The following is a 10,024-nucleotide window of genomic DNA, read 5'->3' as shown; positions in this document are numbered from 1 at the left end:
ATGGAACCCCAGAAATCCAATTGGTCGGAGCTTTGCCCTGAACTCCTCTTAGAAATCGCCTATCGTCTCGAAACAAGAACCAACGTCTACAATTTCAGAGCAGCTTGCAAGAATTGGCATGATTCTCTCTCTAAAATCCCGCGAAATCTCCCTTTTCTCTCTCCTCTTTTCCCTCACAGATTCTGGGCCTTTGATTCCGACTTCTTCTCTACTATATCTAGTGGGAACCTCCACCATCTGATCGCCTACGCTGTGTGTTTGATCCGACCTCGGAACATTCCAGAATCTACTAAACCTTGGCTTCTTACTGTCGAAGAATTTCGCCGAGGTAAGCTCTGTATTCAACTCCCTTTATCTAGAATTAGAGCTTCTGGTAATTTTCCAGCAAATGTTCAAATTCCCAGTTCTTTGAATTTGTCTGATTTTCATATCTCTGTTATTGGTAATGGGTACCGTTTAAGATCATCGGGTATGGAGCGTTTGAATGGTGGTAGGTTGAGTTATGATTATAAATTGGTTTTGTTTGGAAATCCTGCTTGTTTTGAGCCTTTGTCTATTATGGATTACACTGCTTTGGTTTGGTTTGAACATGGTCGTGTTGGGTGGGTGAGGTTGTCGAGGAGATCAGATTGGGGGTTTCTAGCTTTTAAGGGAACCTCGAAATTTGATGACATTGTGAATTTTAAGGGGCTGGTTTATGCTATTGATCGAATGGGGAGAGTTTATGTTGTCCATTATGATTTAGAATGGGCAAAAGGGGTGCATTTTCAACAGACATTGAAGATGGAATGTATCGCGAATGATATGATTTCTAGTGGGTGTGACAGCGATAGGAGGAAGCGATTGGTGGTGGATTCTTCTGGGGTGTTGTATGTAATTGAGAGGGTTATCTATTGTGGTGAAAAGGTGCATTTTAAAGTCTATATGCTGGATGAAGTTAATTGTAAATTGGATCAAATTGTTGGCATTGGAGATGGTAGAATACTTTTTGTGGGTGTTGATTGTTGCCTCTTTGCATCAGTAGCTGATTTTCCGGGTTTTAGAGGAAATTGCATATTGTTCTTAGATGATTCCTTCCCCTTGTATGGTGAGGGAAGAGCATATAGCGAGCCTATTATCAATGGAGCTAGGAAGGAGTTGAGAGTTACCGTATATCACTTTGAGGATGGTGATGCTAAGCCAATATCAGCCTTTTCTGGATATTCTGACATATTATGGCCACCTTCAGCATGGTTCTATCCAGATTTGTCTCGGCCTTGAAGTTCAAACTTGATCAGAGTGAGTAGTGAGTAAACACTCAATTCTTCAACTCCAAGATATGATAGTATCGAATGCATATGTATTTGCTACTTGCTGAATAAACGTCTAGCATGATATATATTTTACATGGGTGACAGTCAAATGTGACTGAGGTGATTTGTTTTCTCTGAGTGTGAGTGGCGTTTGAAGTTGTTGTGAATGTTTAACCTTGCCACTAATATTAGCATGATTTATAAAAGTGTTATTTAACTTTTTGTAAATTTTCAATGAGGAATTCGTATACGAATTAATCTCTTGAGCTACATACATGTATCATCTTTACTTTAAAGTTCTTTGGCAAATTTATTGGTGTACTTTTTGTTCACTGGGCAATGGCTTGATAATATTTATTTATCCCGCTGTTAAAATTCCATTAGTAGGGCCTACTCTCTACTTAATAATATTTTTTTATCGATTTGCGTATTGAAAATTATTCCGTTAAAGATTTTGAGAGCTATTTTGTGCTCAAATTTTGAAAAAAACACGTAAACGCTTCTTTTTGAGATGAGGTTTGTCAACATCCAAAATAATGAGGTTTTGATTTAATCTCCTAAAGTTCTAAGTTCTAACCACTTGAACTATCCCGAACTCTCACTTTACTCCTGTTATTTATATTACATCTATGCCATTGAATGTAAGGTTATCCTCGTGAGTTGTGACCTTCGATTTACATTTCGCATTTTGTTTTTCTTTGCTATGTTAGGCCATTGGACTTTAATTTGGAGGTTTGGTCGATTCATAAATCTTATTTACTAGTAGTTTTTCTTATGGAAAAATGGTAAAATTAAAAATAAATGTAAGAATAAAGCCAACTAATTATAAATTGAGTACCAAAAAAGTCACAAGTACGGTTACATAAGAATAAGAGCAAATTTTCCAAAACATAATACCCACTAAAACTAATTACTTTTCTTTTGTTCTAAAAATAAATTTACTTTTTCTTGATAACATAGATCGACTAGAAGACGAAGAAGACAAGCTGCGAATCAGGGGTAATGTGATTATTGTTGCAACAATTGGCGCCGCTATTTCTGTATCATTTAAAGAAACAAGTATTAAGGATAATCGTCTTGGTATAACGTGTGACAACTAACCAGGGAAGGGAAAGATGTATAAAAAACCATACCATGGATCATAGCAATAAATTGCCTGATTAGTTGATGGTCTGTCAAAGAGTACTGCACAACCCCGTTTTCAAAATCCTGAAAAATGGTAAGGTAAGAAATACAATGTTGAGCTTAGTTATTTGAGATCATAAATAAAGTGAAGAAAACACACCATTACTGGATAATAGAAGAAAATTAATCTTACCGCCAATAGAGTATGTATCCTCATTGCTAAAAGAAGGAACATGGTTATATATGACCCGATCAAGTACGACTTCAAGGAATCTGTTTCGTTTAGAATACGACCTTCAAAACAAGAATTAAACAACCAACTAAATTAAATAGATGTTTTACCGTGGTCGTTTGAAATATGACTACTTTACATTATAATATTATGGTCACAATTAGTTTTCAAATGTCTACAATACAAATATATATATATCTTGAAAATTTAAATCCTAACATAAAATAAATATTTATATTTTGAGAAGCTATGAAATAAAAAAAAAATACATAAATGAAATTAAAATTTTGATAAATGAAAAATATTAGTTTATAGTTTAAACGACTACCGTAAAATTTTCATAAATTATTCATAATAAATCATATTGCATATAAACATGTCACAAAATTAAGTTGAGCATACTGACCTATTTCTCCAAGATGGAGAGCATAAAAACCGATAGTAATGGGAAAAAGTAAAAACACAGATAAACCAAAATCGTATCGTATCATTAATTTGAAAACAAATGCAGTACTCGCTGCTAGAAGCACCATCTGCAAGACAGCCAGAATGAGATTCATGTAAGAAAACAATGACCATAGTTGACACAAATAAATAAATAGATGTATATACAGTATTTTTATACTTCAAAACTTTTGCACGGTCAAACAAATTATTATACACCAAGCATCAAACTCCAATGGTCAATAAGTCGGGACACCATGTGAGAGGTTCCAACTCATTAGGCCCTTTTCTTTACTAACCAAAAAAATTATTATATACAGGTATGTCATGATATGGTTCGTTGTCTGTTATGATGTCATCCAATGACCCGAAAGTATGTACTTTGTATAATGTTGGTGAAAGGTTTCAAGATTAAAAAAAAAGAGAGAGAGATTAATGTTGATACCTGGAAATAGAACCATATAACAAGGCATATCCTCAAATTTGCCACTTCTTTTGTGTCACCTTCGGCTTCTAAAATAATTAAAATTTTAACACGTAACATTAAAGTTAGAACAAATTCATAAGCAAAATTGAGAAAAAAATTATAGAAGAGAGTGGTGGATAGAAGGCATACTAGCCGAAATCTCATCAAGTGGACTCATCTTCAACAAAGAATAACGAATAAATTGCGTGAAATAACGAAGAAGAGAAAACTTTCAAATCTTTCGATATCTTGTGTCAAATTCTACGAGATTATTTATGTATATATATATAATCCTTATTTTCTTTTGACAGGAATCCTAATTGTATTGTACTTTGTACTACTACAGTTTTTTGGAAACAACTCAACTTGTGGCAAAACGCTTAAATTTTTTTTTTTTATAGAAAGAAGATAAACTTTGGGATTTCTGTTCAAAGATACTCCATATAATACAGTATTTTTTTTTTTGAGGAAATATAATATTAGTCTTATTATGTAGACTTGTTTTATTATTATTTTTATTATTATTATTAGTAAACTAATTTTAATTTGTACCTAAACGATGTCTATTTTGAATTTTAACATAAACTTCATACATGCCAAATTTAAATTATGTATAGTAGTCTAGTACTCATGTAATGTTTTAGCAAATTAGCACTAAATTTTTTTTCCTTATGTAGCACTTGTTTATTATTACTCCGTATTATTATTTTGATGAGAATGTTTGATTAAAAAAATTACAATTTTTTTTAGCAAAGTCAGCTTCAAATATTAGAAATTTCTAAAAATTAGTCAAAAATAGATAATATTGACCCAAACCCTAAACTTTAGGCAAGGTTTGTGCATTTCTTGACCCATGACCAGACCTAATTTACTGGTTTACATACAGTACACTAACACATCATATTAGATTGTGAAGTATTTTATTTCAATTAATTAAGGTATGTTCACTTAATCACATTTACTAAACTGAGCTAAAGTGAACTGAATTGATTGGAGTTAAACTGAACTAAGCTGAGACGAATATTTTATGAGAGAAGGAGGTGAACTGCACTGATTGGAGTTGAATAGAACTGAAATTAAGTAAATGTGAACCGACCCTTAGAATACATTGTACATGAATGTTACGAAGTATATGTTTTGAACTATTTCCTTTGTTTAAAAATTATGATATAAAAAATAAATTTATATGATAGTTATTGATAATCTAATACGAAGTATATTTTTGAATAAAACTATGATTTAATTTGTACATATGAAATATTGACATTTTATTGAAAATAAAACTTTAAAGCAACATTTTTATCATATATTGAAAATAAAATTATAAACTAACTTTTTTATCCTAAAAAATTTATCTAAATTTATCCAACTTTTTTTTTATTCATAAAATATATTCAAATAAATCCTACCTGGCTAAAAGTTTTAGTTTTATGTACTATTTATATGATTGATTTTTCCGTTTAAGGTCTTGAAATTATGCTTCTTATTATCTTGTTTTCTTTTTGTACATGCTATTTGTAATTAAAATGGCTAGTTCAATATTGTACTATCTAGTTGTAGAAATTAAAATTAACAGAGTTTATAAATGGGTAGCGGGTTTTGCTAGGTTTCTTAAGTATCAACCATTAATCAAGGGGATGTGGTGGGTCGTCGGTCAAAGTGGTAGTGGTCGTTGCTAGTTAGAAGGGGTAATGGGTTGCCGGGGAGATAAGGGGTGGTGAAATAGTAAGGGCATGATTGTCTATACACCAATTGTTGGTAATGGTGATCATTTTTTATGGCGGTATTTAGCATTCCACAAAACAAAACCCTCTCATACTAATCCCCTACGGCTCCACCCCATCCCATTGGCCACCGCTTGCCCAACTCGAAACCCTCATCATCCGACCCTCCACGGCAACACCATTCCGAAATCCCCGCCCCACCCTTCCGCCATCCCAAAGCCCAACCCCAACCCACCGAGCCTAAAATCCCCACCCATATGGGCTCCACGAGTCCAGAATCCTACTCCCACTGTCGATTTGTCGAAACCACACCCATCTGTATTGACTATATATACCCTTAAGGTAAGTCAATCCAATAAATCCCCAAATATTCTGCGTTTTGACATTAATTCCACTCAATTGGAAGTTTCTCTCAGAAACCCAAGAAAAGCTTACTCTTCATCAATGGCTTCCTTCTTCATTTTCTCTCTCCTCCTCTTGCTCAACTTCTCCAGCACTGTAACTTCCTCCATTGCAACGAACTTCACAACCTTCGAAACATCATCGCCGTCACCATTACCATCACTGCCGCCTCTTCCGTCGGTCTCAGTCATCCAAGAAACAACCCAGCTCAACTCAATCAGAGATTCAATCGTCGGAGCTGGAGATTTCAGCAACTGGGTTGAACTTCTAGCAGCGGCTGACCCCTCCATTTTCCCTCTTACAGCCACCCTCTTCGTCCCAGTTGACGGCGCTTTTCTTGCCGGAAACTCTACTTCTCCGGCCACTTCCACCGACCCTCTCCTCATTTCATACCACATTGTTCACCGCCGCTTTACTTTCTCCGAGCTCCGGCAGTGTCCAATTGGAACTCGCCTTCCAACTCTTCTCCCCGGAAAAACTCTGCTTATTACCAACAATTCCGCCGGCAATTTCTCCGTCAATGATGCCCTAATCACTCATCCCGACCTCTTTCAAAGCTCTGCCGTTTCCGTTCACGGTATCGGGGCTATTCTTGACTATGATGCTTTCGGGAATGATTCATCCTCGCCGGAAAATTTTCTGGGTCAGGACCCCTCGTCGGAAAATAAGCTCGGAGAAATCCCGTCGCCGCTGATGGTCTCTACTTCCGTTCGAGCTACCTTAGCATGGCTCTTTCACCTTTTTCTCTTGATTGTTCTGTTCATGATTATGGATGATAACCCTGTTTTGGAGTATTGCTTCTTTGACTTGTTTTCAATGATGATGTTCTTCGCGTTTTCAGCTTTTGGGGGTTTCGTGTGGTGGGCTTGGTGCAATTGGCGGCAGGTACGGGCTTGATACTGGATTACTGGGTTTCTGTCAATTTTGCAAGATTTGAATGTTGTTCTTGCTGATGTTGATATGTTGTATTTTCTGGATCGGAGAAGCAAACACTACTGTTTTCATTGTTTAGCTAGTTTGTAAATTTAGTATTGAAGTTGTATATTCTGGCAGAGAATTCTTAATAAGTCGATTAAATCAATCTTTAGTGTATTCATTGTTTTGCTATTTTGTAAATTTAGCTTTGAAGTTGTATAATCTGGCAGAGAATTCTTTCTTTGTAATAAGTAGATTAAATCAATCTTTAGTGTATTCATTTTTTTTTTTGTAATAAATCAATCTTCAGTGGAATATATACCCTTTTACAAGTTACATCTGTTGTTGAATTCAAAATTTTACTTTTTGCAAATGTGTTGTTTGATTAAATTTGTGTGAGTTTGAATGGGGTGATCCTACTGAGATAAAACAACTGATTAGTTAGTATACTAATTGGGGTGAGGTTGAGAAATGGGAATTGGGGCTTTGTTAGCGGTAGTTTGATTACTAGATTTTCTGATGTGATTAGTTTTAAGGGAAGGGTTTGTGCTGTTGATTTTACTTGTAACTTGCATTCTGTTGATTACAAAACATTGAAGGTTAATAAGACGGTTACTGTGAAATTGCCCGGTCCTGATTCATGGAATCGGAAAAGATTGGTGGCAAATGAGGGGAAACTCTGGTTAGTAACTTAATAGGTCTTGTAATGGTGATGATGATAAGAATTCTATGTTGGAAAAGAATCAATTTAAGGTATACCGTGTGGGTGAGTTGCATAAGGAATCGGTGATGGAAACAAGTTTGCGAGGTTGGTCACTTTTTGTTAGTCTACATTGGTGCTTTATTGTCTGTGCTCAAGAGCTTAATATACGCGAGTATCTATTTCGAGGAGAGCCAGCAGTGAATGTGTTTTCATATAAGCCGAAATACTCTTATTTTCTAAATGAGTTGAAATGGTATGAAATGAATGGGGATTACCTTATTTTCTCACAAAATTGCTTTGAATCCTCTGCTGAGCCTCTGCTGCACAGTCTCCAGCTGTTTAAAGAAGCAAGTGTAAATCTTCCCATTGGTGTTTTCTATTTTAGAATGGAGGATAGACATAGTATGAATGAGTTTGTGGTACCATCACTAGAGCGCTATGGCCACCCCCTACCTGGTTCTTGCCAGATATGTACACTTCAAGCGGGTAACTTTTCGTTAAATGACGATTCTCAATGTCAATATGATATTTTTGCTATTTGCTTACAAGCAATAAAAGACCATAGCATTTTAGTATGTCTGTTAGTCTGTTACCTTAATTGATTAATTGACTTGTCTGTTACCTTTCATTCCTAGCATACTACACTAATCTGCTTTTGTGCTGCTGAAATTTAAGTATTTGGTTGATCCCAATGTGCTAGTAGATACAAGTTGTTTGATACTGTTGTTTGAATATGCTATGCTATTGTGGTTGCCTTTAGCTTTGGCATTTATCTCGGATTTGAATGGTGCTACAAATTGTTATAGCACCTCATGTTGTGATTAATGGATAGTCTTTCTCAGACTACGATCCAAATATGTCTGGTGCTTATATCAGGAGAAAGCTTTTAGTAAGGGCAGTCAATGTACAAGTATAAGAGACAGAAACTTACTCAGCTTTTGGTTGGTTATAGCCCTTATAGGCATAGGTATTTAATGGATTACAGTCATTACTAACAAACAATACAATTTAAAAGGATATCATAGTTTTTAGTTTGTACTTTGTACATAGTAGAGTTCATGTATCAGAGGAAAATGTATGTGTACATAGTAGAGTTCATACATCAGAGGAAAGTATACTTTTGTGTTTTGTCCTTTTCGCTTCTACGTTCTACCCTCATCTCCCATAGTAATAGACCGGGACCAGACCATCAGACCATTCCGACATATTCTAATTCTTCAATTAGGTCAAAACCTGAGCTGAGGAATGAAACTGATGGTTCTTGCTGAATTACCCAAACTGGATCAAGTAAAGAAATACATGAAATCTGTTTCTGTAATCTGATGGTCCTAGTTTGGACTCTGTTGATCTTAGCCAATTTTTTTTGTTGAAACATTTAGGAGAGGGATATGTTAACTTATTGGTGACTTTTTCTGTAATCTTGAATGCTCCAGTAATGAGGAAAATGTTACATTCATGTATGCGTGTTTTTGGTACATACAATTTTGTTTAAAAATTTCATACAACTGATTGCTATAATTGCTACACTCGAAAGTAGGAGTCAATGAGATGAAATCCCTAAGAAGTGAATATTTTAACTTTTTACCCAGTTGGTATGCAGGGAATTGCTTGAGAAAGAGCAGAGAACAATTAATTTCTTCATTTTGTAAGTAGATACCCAATTTTAATGTCTACTCATGGCTTTCGTGTATCCCTGATTAGTTGGAATATTAGAAGTTGCTTATGAGCACAAAATTAACAATTGAAACAATAGAATGGATTACTTGTAGTTTGATCAATGTATGAGCTTGAATGTAATGTGGTTTTATCATCTTCTAATTTGTATTTTTCATAATTTTTGTAAATACATGCATTATGAAATTAAAATTATACTCCGTATTTGTAAATACATGATTTTAATTTGTACTTCTAATCCGTTAACATATTAAACTGATATAGGGATATACTGATATATAGCTATTGGTTCAAGTAGCTGGATGTATTGCTTAAGCGTTATCATCTTTCTTTAATTTGGTTCACTTTGGCAGAAATTTTAATTAGAAAAAATTAGACCCATCTGCTATATATGTTATAATTTGCAGAAATCAAACAACTTTCAATTCAGTAAAGAAATTCTTGAATTACAAAAAAAAAAATAAAAAAAAAATAAATAAATAAAAATTAAAAAAAAATCCAACAATAATTTGGTCAATTTCTAAATTGACTACAACAATAATAAAGAAAAGACTGCTAAAAAAACAGACAATTAACAGCTTATAGTTTAGAAAGGCCTTTGGATAAAAGAGGTTTGGTCGATTCATAAATCTTATTTACTAGTAGTTTTTCTTATTATGGAAAAATGGTAAAATTAAAAATAAATGTAAGAATAAAGCCAACTAATTATAAATTGAGTACCAAAAAAGTCACAAGTACTCGTTACATAAGAATAAGAGCAAATTTTCCAACACATAATACTCACTAGAACTAATTACTTTTCTTTTGTTCTAAAAACAAAATTACTTTTTCTTGATTACATAGATCGACTAGAAGACGAAGAAGACAAGCTTCGAATCAGGGGTAATGTGATTATTATTGCAACAATTGGCGACGCTATTTCTGCATCATTTAAAAAAGCAAGTATTAAGGATAATTGTCTTGGTATAAAGTGTGACAACTAACAAGGGTAGGGAAAGATGTATAAAAAAACATACCATGGATCATAGCATGAAATTGCCTGATTAG

General features: G+C 34.2%; 2 protein-coding genes across 2 annotated transcripts; both read left to right on the top strand.

Moving 5' to 3' along the window:
• On the top strand, positions 1-1,260 carry LOC110700833 (putative F-box/kelch-repeat protein At5g24040). Its single transcript, XM_021878418.1, has one exon. The coding sequence runs from the start codon at positions 1-3 to the stop codon at positions 1,258-1,260; it is 1,260 nt and encodes a 419-aa protein (XP_021734110.1).
• Positions 1,261-5,357: 4,097 nt separating this feature from the next.
• LOC110700772 lies at positions 5,358-7,479 on the top strand. Its single transcript, XM_021878370.1, has one exon. It carries the CDS (start codon positions 5,728-5,730, stop codon positions 6,580-6,582), a length of 855 nt encoding a protein of 284 aa, XP_021734062.1. The 5' UTR covers positions 5,358-5,727; the 3' UTR covers positions 6,583-7,479.
• The last annotated feature ends 2,545 nt before the right edge of the window (positions 7,480-10,024 follow it).

Source organism: Chenopodium quinoa, unplaced genomic scaffold, assembly GCF_001683475.1.
Source record: "Chenopodium quinoa cultivar QQ74 unplaced genomic scaffold, ASM168347v1, whole genome shotgun sequence".
Taxonomy (NCBI): Eukaryota; Viridiplantae; Streptophyta; class Magnoliopsida; order Caryophyllales; family Amaranthaceae; genus Chenopodium; species Chenopodium quinoa.
Note: the sequence above shows the minus strand (reverse complement) of the source record. Positions and strands in the feature narration are given on the sequence as shown.

What these genes read in the sequence shown, in the direction of transcription:
- LOC110700833 (XM_021878418.1), top strand. Translation starts at nt 1, where the DNA reads ATGGAACCCCAGAAATCCAATTGGTCGGAGCTTTGCCCTGAACTCCTC.
- LOC110700772 (XM_021878370.1), top strand. Translation starts at nt 5,728, where the DNA reads ATGGCTTCCTTCTTCATTTTCTCTCTCCTCCTCTTGCTCAACTTCTCC.